General features: G+C 42.0%; 1 protein-coding gene across 1 annotated transcript in view; it reads right to left on the bottom strand.

Annotated features, from left to right (window-relative positions):
* Positions 1 to 1520: 1520 nt before the first annotated feature.
* Positions 1521 to 17311, bottom strand: part of SLC30A8 (solute carrier family 30 member 8) — a 21761-nt gene continuing 5970 nt past the window's right edge. The window contains exons 2-8 of the mRNA XM_014306895.1: positions 14705 to 14913; positions 9294 to 9440; positions 5576 to 5729; positions 4873 to 5059; positions 4381 to 4486; positions 2674 to 2808; positions 1521 to 1666 (exon numbers count right to left, since the gene is read on the bottom strand). Of these exons, the coding sequence (XP_014162370.1) occupies positions 1521 to 1666; positions 2674 to 2808; positions 4381 to 4486; positions 4873 to 5059; positions 5576 to 5729; positions 9294 to 9440; positions 14705 to 14913 (1084 nt within the window). The remainder of the gene's footprint in view (positions 1667 to 2673; positions 2809 to 4380; positions 4487 to 4872; positions 5060 to 5575; positions 5730 to 9293; positions 9441 to 14704; positions 14914 to 17311) is intronic.

The following is a 17311-nucleotide window of genomic DNA, read 5'->3' as shown; positions in this document are numbered from 1 at the left end:
GCAGAAAGACCCGATTCTTTGTTCTCAGTTCTGCTGTAAGCATTGCCAAGTATGTAAAAGAGGATGATTTAACACATTCTCCTGGTTCTGGCCAGGGCAGGGTTAATTTTTGCAGCAGCCAGGAGGGGGCATGGCCAAGAGCTGGAGGTTATTCTATACCACCTCCCATAATTTCCCAGGGATGGGGAAAGGAGTCAGTAGTGGCAGCAGGGCGGGGTATTGCCAGGGGTGAGCACTCAGATGAAACATTTGCCTCTTGTACATTCTGTCGTTTCTATTGCTGCAGTTACTGTTCATTTTCTTGCTTCATTGCTGTTTCCAGTAAATGGTTATTATCCCAACCCATAACCTTTCCCTTTTGTGCCTCCAATTCTCCTCCAGTCCACCACAGGGGAAGGGGAGAGGGAATGTGGGAGTGAGTGAGCAGCGGTTTGTGGTGTTTTTGGTGGAACCACTCAGCTGGGGAAGCCATGACTCACATCTTGTTAGGCAATGTGGGAATTAGTTACCTGAAGGAGAGGCACGTCACTTCCCTTTACAATGAATGGCTGTGTGATATGCCAAAGGTTTTTTTAAATTAATCTGGTATAACTTCAGGGAAGTAGAGTCACTGGGTGACACCCCACAGGCCACTCTGAGCTGTAACACCAGACAGGATGCTCACAATGGCTTCCAGTTTTTCCTTGCCCTAATTATTTTTCCATTTCTAAGAGTACCTGGTCTGTTTTATTGTCATGACTCAGTGGTACCTTGTGACACGGACACACAGAAATCCACCTCAAACCTTCTCTCATAACTTATCATGGTGCTATGGGTTAATAGTTCAGAGTACTGCTTATGCCTGGCAGAAAAGAGCTTGCCTGAAGGCTAGCTGAAAACATAACTAGGGCTAGCTAAAAACCAAAGAGCTGTTTGCCAAATATGAATGGAATGAACTCTCTCGTGAGCCTTTCTCTTGACATCCATTCTCTTGTGATCCATGGTACCTGTCTGATACTTCCCTTGGTAGGCAGGAAGAGGAGTGTCTGCCAGAAGGCAGGGAAAACATCATCACTTTCTACCCCAGATTTCTTCAACTCCTGTAGTAATTTAAATTTTCTCTTTCATCCTGAGTGAGTGGCTAGTTTGCTAACACCAAACTCACATTTCATTACACCTGCAATAATTTGTCTGTTGGTAATTTGAAGGTTGATTAGTTTTTTGTTACCTGTAATTACAGACAGTCACTCTGAATGTTGCTTTACTGCCAATTTGCTGGTCTAGTCAAGAATAATTTAGATATTTCTCTTGTAATTGAAAGAAACAGCTGATGGACAGGCAATCTAGCAAATGGCTGGATTTAATACTTGGTCTCTCATGGTAGATGATACCAACAAAGAAAGGCCCATGCTTGCAATGGCAGGGCTGGCTATGTCAGCTAATTACCATTTGCTGTTAATCAATGACACTCAACCAGCACATACAGCCTCCATTGACCTGTAAGAGGGGTGGTGGTGATTTGGCATAGCACAGTGCTCCCTTTAATCCCTGGGCTCTTGGCAGAAGACACAGTCTGGTTTCTGATCCTCCCCTGATTCAATCTGAATGGTGATGGAGTGGAAGCTGTACTGCTCAAACAGGGCTTGGGTGACATCTCTCAAAATCTTCTGGCTGTCTGTTGAGTCTGCTGCAGATAGCAAGCAGAAAATAATCAAAACATACATTTTGATAATACTTTAAAGTATTGTATACTTCTATATTATAGACATTGATATCTAATATAGATATTGTATACTTCTAAGATAGAAACTTTTAACAAGAAGTTTGTTTGAAAAGGGTTTCTTGTCCTTTTTATCCTCCTTTCAGTAACCTCCATGTCAGCAAAGCTTTGTTCATTCAAATGTGGTTGGAATATGCAATTTTGGCAAGAGTTAAGCTAAGTAATCACCATAGAAATTCAGATTGGCAGAAGACTGGAGGAAAGCAGAAATACTTAATAAAGATTGGTTCATCCAATCAGGGAGTAGCAGCAGTGCCAAGTGATTTGGGTGGCTGATAGACCCTCTGTTTTTGGAAAGTGGGGACTCCATGGAGGACTTCACCTCTAGCCCTGTCCTTGGCCAAACACAGCTAGCTTTTTTTTTTCTTAATACATAAAAAGCTTACAGACAGATAAGAAAATTGACCTGAGGAGTGGACAGTTTGTCAATTGGGATAAGAACTACAATTTAAAATAATATTTTAAAAGATGAACTGGAGCTACCTCTAAACTCCATCTATTTTTAAAGATTGTTTTACTTCTGGAGATAACTCAGGAATGCATATTGGCCCTGTAAGATTTTCTTGTAGAGATCAACAGTTTTCAAGTTTGACAAAATTGTGACAAAAATCCAGTTTGAGTCTCATTCTTTTAATTTATTTTAAATATCTTGTCATTTACTTCATTGTCCCACAGCCTCTGCAGTTTTCAAGTTTTGGGCTAAGTAGAGGTCCCTGTTGTTTAGACAAGGTTTCTGGGAGGAGGATCTGAGAGCTTTATTTGTTATTATTGTTGATTTTATTTTTCCAACAAAATTATGACAATTTTTTTAAACAAGCAACAGATACACAGTCAGCTTAATCTGAATCAAGAAAGACTGATCTTTACTAGACAGCAGCTGAATAGTCACTCCCAGTTTACTGAAATTTACTGACCTGTAGCAATGTGAGCAGAGAGAGCAGTTTGATTCATTGTCAGAGACCAAAGATGAAGGTCATGAACAGACTCCACTTTTTCAACTGTTAAAATTCTTGCTTTTACAGCATCATAAGCAAATCCTTTTGATGTTCCTGAAAAGGAGAAATTGATGGAAAAACAATATTTTAAGGGATAAGAATTGTGATTAATAGAGGAAAATGAATTATGAACCTTTATTCACTTAGATGTATCATTTTTATAAAAGTATTCAATGCATTTGAAAGCCCATCTATTTCAGAGTTCACTGTGCTATATACTCTCATCCCTTGGTTTAAACTTCTCCATGGAAGGTTGAGACTCATACATGTTTTAGGGGACAGTCTGAACATCCAGTTTATATAGGTAATGAGCTGTTTAGCCAGATCATGTCACAGTTTTACACCAACATCTTTTGTGAGTGCATCTCTATGCCTCTGTGAACAGCATGAACTCATCCTGCTCCACTTGGATCAGTAACCTGAAAGAGCAGCTCCAGCAGCCAATTTCTTTTCAGCAAATCCTGGGCAGAATATTCTACTTAGGAGATAGGAGGTTCCCCAGGAGGACAGTGGGCTTGGTGCAGAGGGGAACAGAGCGCTGCTGACTGTGGCATGTCAGCACTGCCTACAGAAGCTGGGAGTCACTGCTTTAAGAAAGAGACTCCTGAGTGTCAGGGGTTGCTCCCCCTTCCTGGTAGTTTGATTTTTTTTTCCAGTAACCAAGAGATCTGCTATTCTGGCAGCCGAAATACAGCCAGTTGCCATGCTCTTGCCTGGGTACACTTCTACATGGAAGTATCTCTATCTCACAATCACTGAAAGCAAACCAACCCTCAAATGAAACCACTGTAACAATGTTTTATTACAGATATTTTACTTCTTGAAACAGCAGTAGGTGCAAGTGAAAGAGAGAAGAAATAGCCATGCAGGCAGTCACAATGAGTACCCATTCAGAACCTGCACTTTTAGAGCTACTTTTCCCTTTAATCCTCGTCTTCACAGCTGAGAAACAGGTTGCATTATATTATTCAATGTGAGTAAGGCAAAAACATGCATCTGTGACTGCTCAAGTCATTTGGCCTTGCAAATCAAATATTCAGGCCCATAGCTGACAGGATTAAATATTGCTAAGCCTGGCTCCTCCTGCTGCTGCTGTGCTGAGAATTGCCTATTCCCATGCACTGGAATGCAACTGGAAAGCTCCAACAGCTTGCTTTTCTGGACTCAGGTGACTAAAAATCTTTTAAACTTCTGTCTCTTGCACTCAGCCTATTTCACAGACACAGTCCAAAGCACAGTCAAAACACTTTTTCTCGGCAAAGATTTATATTTCACACAGGTAAAGGAAGCAAACAATGAACAAGGTGAGTAGGCTTCTCAAACACCAAAGGGGTGATAGAAAGAAATGCTACACATATGGCAAACAAAAGCAACTCAGAGATCATTAGCAAAATACCAGTACAAAGGTTTTTACAAAAACTGGCATATATGTAAACCTAATGTAATGGTAGAAAACAATTTTGATTAAAATTAGAAGTAGCTTTAAAGTATTATCAGAATTATGAGAATATTTGAAACTGATACAGAAATGTGCTATTATACTTTTTTCCAACATATATAAGCATTATGGAGAAAGCAACAGAAAAAAAATCAAATGCAAGTATTGATTCTGGAATCAGGTCCTACCTTCCATTAACATAGTTAAAATATCCCTTAAAATCGTGATGGTAGTTGCCAAAACAAAGATGGAAAACACAAATGTGCAGATTGGGTCGGCTATTTTGTACTGTGGCTAGAAAAACAAGAACACACCACTTTGTTAGATTCATTATTGTCAGCTATTGTCATTTTTCATTAGCATGAAAGAATAATAAATTCCATTCATCTAGTACTGAATGAGTGCTGGCCCCTTTGCCAGTTAGGGAGCCTCAGCACAGGGAATGAAGGTGCTAGAGATGAAGAAAGGGGAGGACACCAAAGTATCCAGTTGAAACAGCAAGAAGCAAGGGTTACACTCTCAACAGTTATTTCAATTCCCAAGAATAATTCTCTTTAATACAATTGCAGTGTGTATGATTAAGACAGAGGAAATATTTACATAGTACCTAGTGACACAACGCTGTGAAAATAGCACTTATCCCTGATTGCAAGGCAGGCATATGAACCAATAAAACCAACCTTAAAGAAGATGATAAGTGCACTAATTAGCACACTAATACTCTGGAATAGATCTCCAATGGCATGCACAAAGGCTGCCTGCAGGCTGGCATTGCTCAGAGCTGGCTCCAGAGGGGCTGAGGTGCATTCCCTGGCTTGTGCCCCGTGGCTGTGCCCGTGGCCAGTCTGGTGCAGAATCAGGCTTAGCCTGCAAGAGATGGAAAGCTGCAAATATCAGAGGATTTACTGCATCTCTGAACGCAGTGAGGCCATACACATCACCACCCCTGTCACTTCTGAATGCTGAACAGTAAAGTCTGACACATTAAGTAGAAATGCAGAGGTGGCTGAGCAGACAGTTCCTAGGTTTTCAGTGATTTACATAATCAAGGAAGTCTGTGAATGGGGTAATTAATGAGGCCTCATTTTCTATAGAGTTCTTGAATATTCTGACATCTAATAAAAAGTGAGATGGAGAATAATCTTTTCCTGGGGTTTGTAGATTCATAATTTTCCTTCCCAGTGCGGCAGCTAACAGAAACGAGGAGAGCAACTGCCAACTTCCAATGAGAAGCAGGACCTCTCTTTTTGACCCCTTTCCATATCCTCATGGAGCTCATAAACACTTAACATTTTTGAGGCCATTATCTCTCTATAGTTTTTTTAATTACAGCAGCAGGTTCAAGGTTCCAATGTCATATGAGAGGAGAACAAAATTACTTACAGGATGTTGGTGAGCACAGCACAAGCAGAGGTAATGAGCATCACTGTAGCATCAATATCGTAATCGGGGTGTAGCAGCCTCATGCAAGCCAAATATATCAACACACCAGTCACCATCCAAACTATTATCATAGACATCAAAGCTCCTAGAATTTCTAGGAATGAAAAAAATCTAATTTTAACACTCAGAATAGGAATGCAAAAGATTTTAAGAGGTTGATGATAATGGTTCCAGGTGCATGAGCGTTATAGCCAGGAGAGCTGTTTCTTATATGCTGGCAGTCTTAAAGCTCACAAAGAATGGGCCAACCTCCATTCTGATCACAGCAAATCCAGTGGCTATCCAGGGTAGCCTTGTGCATGTGGTGGCCTAACCCTGTTCTACCTGCTCCTACTTCTGTCCCCTTTCCTGTGCTGAGTTCATGCAACATTCTAAGAAATTGGAGAGGTGTAAAAGATCATTTTGGGAGTTCTGGGAGGAGCAAAAGGAGTTTGCCTGGCCCTGACTGTGGTGTGAAACCCATAAAGGTCAGCCCTCCTCTCCCAACAAGATTATCACAGGAGCAGAGGTTTGAAGGCAGGAGAGAGGCACAGCTTCCCCTGTTCCTGCACACCTCTCACCACTTCACCTTTCAGAGAGACAGTAGCAGCTCCCAACCAGGTCCTGTCAGCAAAACTTATCCTGGAACTCATTCTGCCAATGCCACAAAGTAATTTTTGTGCCACCAGCTGTGACAAGAACAAAAGAAGTTATTTTTTCCCCGGGGTAGCAAAATTTAATTTTGTCTCTATTGGCTTTGAGTTGAGCTCAAATAAATCCAGTCCCCAAGGCCAGCTTTTATTGCTCTGTTATAGGAGAGGCCCAGGGAAGTGCATATGAACGTGCAGCATGCTTTTAATAGGATATAGGACTAGTAATTGCCATGTGACTTGAATGGGTAAATGAGAACAACTGAGACAATACCAAAGAAAATGCAAGCTCACAGTAAAGTGAAAGGCAGTAGACATCCAGAAAGCATTTGCACTGACAAGCCATTAAAACAGCTTATGATTTTTTATATAATTTTATGAGGATCCCCTCTTTTGCAGGCTGCAAAAGCTTATCAAATAACTGTTTTGCCTAAAACTGGAAAATAAGAAATCAAAGTGCACTGACAGGGGAATTTAGTTTTCCTTAAAAGTAGATAGAAGCAGACATAAATCATACAATTTTTTTTCTGCAAGTTGCAGGTTGAACCCCTGCAAACTTGGCCCAGCTGAAGCTGTTGATGGCTGTGCTAGCATTGGCATGAAAGCAGCTCTTGTGAGCACACGTATCCACCTGTGTGGATTTATGCATATCTTCAATAACAGAACATGCCAGTGGTCATGTTTACATATTAATTTTCAATGGAGTATCTTGGCAAAAGTTTAGTTAAGCTTACAGATCAGTTCAGCAGCATGAAATACTTCACTCAAGAAGTTCTCAGTTTCTTTTTTGCAGAACTACTGGCACTAACAGAGCACAGCAAACAATAGTGTAGGATTGTGTGGGAATCTCTGAGTACAGCTGAGGAGAATTAAAGTGCAAGAGAGGCTTTGTATCTGAAAATAGTTTGGCTCACACTATCAATCTTATTCAATATTGTGTTTCTGTGTTTGTGAAAGTGGCTGCACTGCTTTGGCATGGAGGGCAGGAGGCATTCAAATGGCTAAACCTGAGCACTGCCATGAAGAGTGTTTTCATGACAATATCTATCAGTCTGAGAGAAGCGGTGAAGAAACATCCTCCAGTGTCATGGAGGGCTGCACCTCAAACACCTTGGTAGTCAGTGAAGAGTGACTTTGCCCCCTGACTACCCTCAGCTACTCTATTAAGGTGCCCACCTGCATGTTAAACAGAGAATATAGCTGGGAAAATAAGGAAGAAACAGGATAACAATCATGGAATACAATTAAATAGCTTCTAACATTTGATGCAAGGCTTTTTTTGCTACCAGGATTAAAAGGGCAATAAAAGATTGGTTTTCAAGTTCTACATTGCAATAACAAAATAAAAATAACTTAGTTCAGACTGAGAATGAAGTTACATGAAGAGGCTGAACCTGCTTACATCATCAAGAGAGGTCTCTCTTTCACTTTCCCCCCAGGATAAGAGATAATAAACATGAAAAGTAATGGTAGATCAACTGATGTTAAGCAGTAGTTTACTAAGGCTGCCAAATTCAGCTGTGTGCTGTCTACATAATGCCAGCCATGCTTGGGCCATGCCGAACCTCCCACTCACTCAGCAGCCTGTTTCCAGCAGAGCTGGTAGGATACACTTAGGGAGCTGCAGAAAGGCAGGATGAGTATGGTGCATGCCTTCCCTGGTACTCTCTGCAGCTACAACCAACCCTGGCCCAAAGACATCTGAGTCAGAAGCTGTTTCTGGACTTTGCTACTGAACATCCTTGAAGCATTTATCATCTGAGTCCTTGGTTGTGGTGCACAGGTGTCTGGAGTCATTTGAGGTACACTGACACCTCCATGCATGGCCTGACACAAGGTGTATAATCGACCCATAGACTTCCAGAGGGGCAGCTGGATTTCAAATGGCACAAATCATTCACATCTAAGCAACAAAACTGAGCTCTGAGACATCCAACATGAGACTTATTTTCAGACAGAGACAACTAAATGGCCTACCTGTAGGCACTACCTAAGTGTCTAAGCTCCCTCTGTGGACATCAAATTAATGGTGACAGACACAGCTCCCTTCTTCACTGGCTGACTGGGAACACCTACTGGTTTCTTAGCTATAAGTGTCTGGTCACATTTGACAGGCCCTGATTTTGTGCTTGGCACCTTGTGCAGGTTCCTATGGGTCTTGTGCAACAGCTGCCATTCCCATGCCTAAACCTCTGACATCCTAGGGATGTTACACTGGACTCCCATGTTTAGGAGGCTGAATGGAGTCAAGATTTCTGTTGAATATATCAGAGACTTGGACCCTGTGCTTAAAGGTGCTTATACGATATAAGCATTGATATTTAGGTGTCTAAATCTTGAACAGACTCACACTCCCAGAAAATGATTCTCATGGTTAGTATTTTGCTAGTGTCTTGTCTTTTGTAAAAACACTTGTGTTTGATTGTCAGGCCTTTGGTGTTAGTTATCATCTGTAAAATGGTTGGTTTAGGTTGAGGACAGAGTACTTTAAAAACCTGTTTGCATCTGATAAAAACCAACAGTGATAAAGAGATATGAAATGAGAGAATCAAGAAAAGGGTAAATGTTAAAGGATCGCACTTTTCTACAAATGTAACATTGTGAACATTTAAAAATAATTTAATCATTTACTTTAGAAATTGAGCAAACACCAATTTTTATGGTTATTGTTGCTTTTATGGAAACTTGTTTCGTAACAAGTTGAGAGCTCAGTCCTCCACACACTCAAGTCACTGAGAGAAGTTGCTGCGATTTCAACCAAAGTTAGCAACCAAAGTTATCTATTAACCATAGCCCAAAACTATGATAAATAATGAACTGAAAGACATGCTTTTAAATAAGGGGTGACTCTTTGCTTCTTTAAAATTCACTGTTTTACCATGTTTCATGTCCTGAGAGCTGTGGGAGCATTAGCAGACTGTCTCTAAATGCCTGCAGACTCATGTTGGACATCAGCATGTTCTCCAGACCCTGACTATGACAACTTCCTTTTCCCATTCCACACGTTCATAACATGACATGTTTGCTACCTGCTCGGTGCCAGCCAAAGGTGAACTGTTTGGTAGGAGGTTTGGAGGTGAGGCACAGCGAGAAGAGGCTGATGAGGAAGCTCATGAGGTCCACCAGGATGTGCGCCGCGTCGCTGAGCACGGCCAGGCTCCCAGCGATCTGCCCGCCTGTGTGAAAGAGACACCCGCCTGGGTCACAGCTCTGCTCATGAGTTTGAGCCAGCCAGATCCAGCTCAAGGCCTGTTCTGCTGAGAATCAAAGGGAGCACTCAATTTTCAGCCATCATACACAAGACCCAAACCTCTTCAAAGATAATTTCATTTTGTACCTCGTTCATGCAGTGAAAGAGATGAATTAATAGAAATACATAAGCCAAATCTCTTAGTTAGAGAGAGACCTAAGAACAGGAAGAGTTGTGATACATTAGTTCTGTAGTTACATTACTATTGTACCATTTGACTATTTTAATATCAGATTTTTTTTGTGAAAAGCCATATTTTTGTGAAATTCCATATTAAGCATCACATTTCCTGTATCCTCCCACTATCTTTTCACAGAACACCAATATTTTTATGTATGTACAACAGTTCAGAGACTTAGCATGTGGGATTAATTTCCTATCTGTTACAGGAAAATATGCATGTTCTTCCTGCTGCCTGACTGTTTATTTGTCACAGGCAACACTAAAACATGAATACATGGAAAGATCTCAGTAGAAGAACTGTGATAAGCAATCAGCCATTTTAGTGAGGGCATAGAGAAAAATGTTCTGTTCTCAGAACCAATCTATCATTTTGAATCTGTAATGCATGACTTAACTTTCCTGCTAGAGCTCAAAAAATGTGGCTGAATATCATTTTACTCTGTGGGGGTTTGTGGATTCTGAAGGAAAACACCCCACCAAATCAAAATCATTTTCGGTTATTTTTATTCACATTTCTTTTACTCAGTAAGCCAAATATCATTATTTTACCAAATTCTTCTAGCCATATCTCAGGGCTAAAGGCAAATCCAAATAAACTGAAAGTTTGCATTAAACTGCCCCAGCTCCTGGTGGCTGCAGGAGAAGACAAGGATCCCAGGCAGGACACTGTCTTTCCAATATATTACAGCAGAGGAATCTTTTCATCAAAGCACAAATGTAAAAAAGTAGATGTGAAATAACAAAGCCAAAACACCTAGTTTCTGCATTTGGCAATGCATTTTCATTCTTCAGTCATTTAATTAATTTCAGCTCACTCATTTCTCCTGGCCATAACCTGTATGAGAATTAATGAATCCTGAAAAACATCATAAAATGCCTCATTCAAATCTTTGGCAGCATACCACTGCCAAAAGGACATGTAGATATATCTCTTGTTTCCTTATAGTTGGAGCATTTTCATGCCAGCAGGATGGACTGTCTGTTTAATTTCCTTCTGTATGCATATTTTAGATTAGAATACCTAACACCATAAGTTTTTTCAGCACAGAATTTTGCTCAAAGTTATTTCCCAAGAGGGAGACAGCATGGCTGCAGAATTTGGGGGCATCTCATTCCTTGTGGTAAAATGAAAAATTCATCAGAATAAGTATTTCCCAGCATCTCTGACATGAGACAACATGCAGTGTTCATCTCTCTCTCTACTGCCCAAATGGAAGTGCTTTGAAATCCATTTGGTCCTTAGCCACCAAAAAGCATTGGAAAGCACTTTTATATCTGGGCTCCACACTGGGTAGTATTGGTCTGACTGATACCTCCAGATCTATGGAGATTGTGATGGATCTGCCATAGAAGAACAGAAGGTAATTGTCTTTCAAAGAGAGTTGGTGGTGTATCAGGCTCAACCAGCAGTGCCCATCACAGATGGGAAAGCAGGAACGGCCATCACAGATGGTTTGAGAAAAAATATCATGGAAAGGCCTAGGCATTCAAAGAAGCACAACTTTTCAACCTCTCCGAGAGTGATGCAGCTTTGTTTCTTCTGTTTAGCAGAATAATGTCCACAGAAGCTGTTTGCCCTCAGAGGGCAAGGAGGGGAGGGGAAGATACTCTTTATCTTCAGGAGTAAAATAAGTGTCATAGTTAAAGGCTTTTACACCTTCTTATCAATGCTCCCAAGAAGTGGCCTTTAAGACTCACCATTCCCTATAATGGATGTTTATAGATTTATAGACCACAAGCAGTAGAAATTGTCAGTCACTCAATGGTCAATCATCAGGCACAGCAGTCTTACCTAATGATTAAAAATATTAAATGCATGGTTCATAATTACAAAAATCTCCACAGAGAGCTGTCTGTAACTGCAGTTAATAACTGGTTTGTCAAAGTTTAATGGTCTGAAGCAAAACGGTCTTCAAGCCTGTTACTTAAGCTGTCACTGCAAAAAAGCTGCATGATTCATTAAGCAAAACGAAACATTTAGTTAACATATCATCTGTCCTTCCAATTACCCTCTAGCACAGCCACATGCACCAAACTTAAGCCTACTGATTAGATGGTTTTGTTAATAATGCATTACTTCTGGCACTGGGAATTACTGCATGGGGATTAGCAGCATGCACTGGTTTTCATGGGGGAAATGCACGTGACCTACAAACAACAGGGCTCCATGCAGAGGGAGCACGTGGGGGAAGAGCTGGAGAAGTTCCTGCTGGGTTTGGTAGCCAGAGTAGAAAGCAGAAATGCAGCAACTCTTTCAGTGCCTCCACTTCTCACTTGCAAGGGAGACAAAGTCTTTCTGTTTCATTTTCATGGGGCTCCAGAGATGTCTGAGCCGGGAAAATATGGGTTTCAGAGACCTTCCTGGCTGATTTTTGTTACATCTGCTGAAACACATATGGCAGAGGTCTGTGGGATTCCCCATGCCTCCCTTACTTCTGCTCACTGCAGGGAAGGGCAAATTAAAGAGCCAGGAGCTCTCAGGTGGATATAAATATCACTGAATCCATGGAGAGAGCAGAGCAGTGAGACAAAATGAAAGCCAATACTCTAAGAGCAAGCCAAATACTTATATTGGATGTTGTAGGGTGGGTCCAGAAGTGAAAGCTAATTAGGTAGGGGAATAATCTTCCATTGATCCAGAGGCATACCAGCAGGCCAGTTTAAAAGACAAACGTGCCCTGATATAAATACATTGACTTAGCTGTAGAAAAACAGATGGCGAATCTGGCCCTGGATTTCCCTGGATTTTGGAAAGACTCTTGCATTTATTTTCAGATCCTACTGCTAGCAGCCTCTATCAGTGCTGAAGTCTCATTGGCCTAGATAAATATGTAAAACCTTTTAATCTTTTTAAAGGATATAGCTCAATTTATTAGAAAACCTTTGTGATGCCAAGACATGCATCAGTCAAGCTTAAAGACCTGGAAGAACAGTTCAGACCATTAACTGATCTTTGTATTCCTACCCAGATGAAATCCTTGAATGAATATATGAAAATATTTTGATAATTTCACTTAAACCCTCTCCTCTCCCCAATTCTTTTAATAACCAGGGACAAAGGAGAGCTGTTTAGTGCCAGGTAGGTTCACCCCTGTCAGCATGGTCCCTGCAGTCAGAGTGCACTCAAGGCAAGGATGTGCCTGTGCTGGGCACCAGACTGGGCTCTTTTTGAACACATATACTTCCCTGTTATCTCAGCAATCATGAAGAAGGTGCAAATTACTGATGCTACACAGAGCTTCCTCCTGGCTTGGTGCTGCTCCCTCTGTCTGTTCTCATAGGCCTGGGAGTAGCTGTGACAGTGATATGCTGGATTAGCTCCTGTAACTTCTGCTTCCTGCTGCTGCCTCTCTTCATTTGAATTCTTCTGATGCCAGCTCATCCTTTGGGATAGAAAGAAATGGAAGGTTAAAAAAGAAAACCCCTGATTATGCAGGCATCTGGCCCTACAGCCCCAGAAATGATGGAATTAGTGATTTCAAAGGATAAAAGCAGCATTGGGAACAGCAGAGCAGGTCACAGAAGAGGCTTGCTCGCACAAGCAAGGCTCTGTGGGAGGGAGCTGCACATGAAATGAGTGTTCTGGCTGTGTTTCCCAGCTCTTTGGGCTCTCCTACATCATTTAGCAGTTTATGAAGCACAAGGTGGATTTCTTAGGCTGTGTATCTCACGCACACCACATGACTTTAAAGAAATTGTACCTCATGCAAACAGCTACCAAGTTCAGCATAACATGGAGAAAATTCTACTAAAAATTCAGGATTTTATTCCCAACAGCTTTGTCAGGAAGACTAGTCAAAAAAACACCCCAAACTTCTTTTTCTTAAATATAATCAGCTGAAAATATTTCTCTCCTCTCTTTGCACACAGAACTATTTTATCTCAAATTTCCACATATATACAAAATCTACCAATATTCCAGAAGAGTCTGAGCATAGAAAATATTTGCCAAAAAATCTCAAAGGTATTCAAAAATCATAGTTCATAGTTTTCATCAAAAATCATAGTTTTCATTCAAAAATCACTCTCCATAGTACATATAACCCATAGTACACGTAGAACCCTTTGCGCCGCTGAGTTCATGGTAAGGTGAGAAGTCCAGCAGAAGTGGCTCTTTGAGCATTGCTCCATCACAAAGTGATTTTTCAGCCAAGTCTGCTCTGCCACAAAACCTCAGTATTGTGCCTCTCAGGGCTCCTGCACAGGAAATGCAGGGTGGGGGTACAGAGGTCTGGGGCCAAGCTCATTGCACAGCAGCTGTGGAAGCTCCTGGATGACCACAGGGTTTGGTGCTCTCAGCAGAGCAACCAAGAGACTCCCCCTGGGAGGCCCCAAGGTGGTTTGCTGAGCAAGGATGTTCCCTTCTCCTTATCTCTCAACAGAAAAGAGCCCAAATTGCAAAAAAACCCCTCTAAATCCTCTCTCAGGGGGACTTAAAACCATTCTGTCTCTCCCAATACAACCCTTGTTGCTAGAGCCGCTCCTAATGTGATGAGTGCACTGAGCCTGTGGCACCAGAAGGAGAATTCTGCCAAGATGCACATGCACAGTCCCTACAACCACGTAGTGCAGCTCTTTGAGGTCTGTGTGTGCAGGGCTACCCAGGAGCACAGCAAAAGTCCAATGCTTTTTTTCCAAATTAGCCTGGGACAGGATGTGAGACTGGGCTTAGTTGTCCCAGTGATAACAGTGGCTTTTCCCCAATTTGACTTCAGACTTTCCTCTGGGACTAGGAAGAATTGTTTCTTCAGCTGAAGAAAACCTGTGCTCCAGGAAGTAACAGAATCCTGGTGACTTTTTCTAGTGTTTCTGCACTATTTGTAGAAGTGTCAAGATGCCTAAATTCTCACTGGAAAGAAATTAGCTGGTGGCTGTAGTAGTCAATGTCCAGAAAAAAACTGTACTGAAATCACAAGTTTTTCCCAGCTGCTTTTTTTTGAGTGGCCTGAGGAGACTGCAGCTGAAGGATGTGCCTGTGCTGGGCACCAGACTGGGCTCTTTTTGAACACATATACTTCCCTGTTATCTCAGCAATCATGAAGAAGGTGCAAATTACTGATGCTACACAGAGCTTCCTCCTGGCTTGGTGCTGCTCCCTCTGTCTGTTCTCATAGGCCTGGGAGTAGCTGTGACAGTGATATGCTGGATTAGCTCCTGTAACTTCTGCTTCCTGCTGCTGCCTCTCTTCATTTGAATTCTTCTGATGCCAGCTCATCCTTTGGGATAGAAAGAAATGGAAGGTTAAAAAAGAAAACCCCTGATTATGCAGGCATCTGGCCCTACAGCCCCAGAAATGATGGAATTAGTGATTTCAAAGGATAAAAGCAGCATTGGGAACAGCAGAGCAGGTCACAGAAGAGGCTTGCTCGCACAAGCAAGGCTCTGTGGGAGGGAGCTGCACATGAAATGAGTGTTCTGGCTGTGTTTCCCAGCTCTTTGGGCTCTCCTACATCATTTAGCAGTTTATGAAGCACAAGGTGGATTTCTTAGGCTGTGTATCTCACGCACACCACATGACTTTAAAGAAATTGTACCTCATGCAAACAGCTACCAAGTTCAGCATAACATGGAGAAAATTCTACTAAAAATTCAGGATTTTATTCCCAACAGCTTTGTCAGGAAGACTAGTCAAAAAAACACCCCAAACTTCTTTTTCTTAAATATAATCAGCTGAAAATATTTCTCTCCTCTCTTTGCACACAGAACTATTTTATCTCAAATTTCCACATATATACAAAATCTACCAATATTCCAGAAGAGTCTGAGCATAGAAAATATTTGCCAAAAAATCTCAAAGGTATTCAAAAATCATAGTTCATAGTTTTCATCAAAAATCATAGTTTTCATTCAAAAATCACTCTCCATAGTACATATAACCCATAGTACACGTAGAACCCTTTGCGCCGCTGAGTTCATGGTAAGGTGAGAAGTCCAGCAGAAGTGGCTCTTTGAGCATTGCTCCATCACAAAGTGATTTTTCAGCCAAGTCTGCTCTGCCACAAAACCTCAGTATTGTGCCTCTCAGGGCTCCTGCACAGGAAATGCAGGGTGGGGGTACAGAGGTCTGGGGCCAAGCTCATTGCACAGCAGCTGTGGAAGCTCCTGGATGACCACAGGGTTTGGTGCTCTCAGCAGAGCAACCAAGAGACTCCCCCTGGGAGGCCCCAAGGTGGTTTGCTGAGCAAGGATGTTCCCTTCTCCTTATCTCTCAACAGAAAAGAGCCCAAATTGCAAAAAAACCCCTCTAAATCCTCTCTCAGGGGGACTTAAAACCATTCTGTCTCTCCCAATACAACCCTTGTTGCTAGAGCCGCTCCTAATGTGATGAGTGCACTGAGCCTGTGGCACCAGAAGGAGAATTCTGCCAAGATGCACATGCACAGTCCCTACAACCACGTAGTGCAGCTCTTTGAAGTCTGTGTGTGCAGGGCTACCCAGGAGCACAGCAAAAGTCCAATGCTTTTTTTCCAAATTAGCCTGGGACAGGATGTGAGACTGGGCTTAGTTGTCCCAGTGATAACAGTGGCTTTTCCCCAATTTGACTTCAGACTTTCCTCTGGGACTAGGAAGAATTGTTTCTTCAGCTGAAGAAAACCTGTGCTCCAGGAAGTAACAGAATCCTGGTGACTTTTTCTAGTGTTTCTGCACTATTTGTAGAAGTGTCAAGATGCCTAAATTCTCACTGGAAAGAAATTAGCTGGTGGCTGCCAACCTGTAGTAGTCAATGTCCAGAAAAAAACTGTACTGAAATCACAAGTTTTTCCCAGCTGCTTTTTTTTGAGTGGCCTGAGGAGACTGCAGCTGCTCAGCAGGTTTGAAGTCCTGTCAGATACCCCACACTGATGGGCAAGAGGCAAAGGCACCTGCAGAGCTGATGTCTTGGCCTTTTACATTCATCAACATCACAGAGGTACTGACGAAAGAAGAACTGACCCACCTTGGCAGCCAAGCCCTGCAAGTGTAGATAATCAGTGTGGATTTGGTTCTGTAAATATTGAGATGTGCCAAGGGTGCCACATTCCCCTGAGTCAGCCAGTTTCCCAGCCAGGTTAGCATGTGGTCTCTGTTTGCTCAGTGGAGGTGGCTGATTCCCCCTGTACGTGAGGAGCTTGTGTGAAACAGCAACGGGTCACATTTAATGTCTGATGCTTGGAGACAGGGAATTTTCTTAGTCCTTTTGTCAGCATTTTCCTTCATTTTCCTCACATCAACAAACAAATAGGAGTTGGACTGTCTAGGGAATGGGCTGCCCATCTGGCAGCTGGGGTCCCCACCAGCCAGTCCTTCTCCAGTCCTTTAGTTTTACATTTATCGGGTTCCTTATGTGCACTGTGTCATTTTTGTACAATATTTTACTGATGAATTAGACACAGAAGGTACCACAAATTAATTCCTTCCAGATGGCTGAATAAAATGCTGTAGTTGTCTCACTCTCCCCTGGAGATCAGGGCAGGCAAGGTTTTCTTTCTCATGATCTCTCTCTGGAGTTAACTTCCAATGCTTTTCTATCGTTTGCATGTAAAATTAATTTCCCCTTACCTCGATTTTCATCAGCTGGCATTGAACATTAAAATCATCTTAATGACATGAGTCACGATCAGCTCAACAGCCTCT

This window comes from Geospiza fortis, unplaced genomic scaffold, assembly GCF_000277835.1.
Source record: "Geospiza fortis unplaced genomic scaffold, GeoFor_1.0 scaffold111, whole genome shotgun sequence".
Lineage (NCBI taxonomy): Eukaryota > Metazoa > Chordata > Aves > Passeriformes > Thraupidae > Geospiza > Geospiza fortis.
The sequence above is the reverse complement of the archived record's forward strand: the minus strand, read 5'-3'. Positions and strand labels throughout refer to the sequence as shown.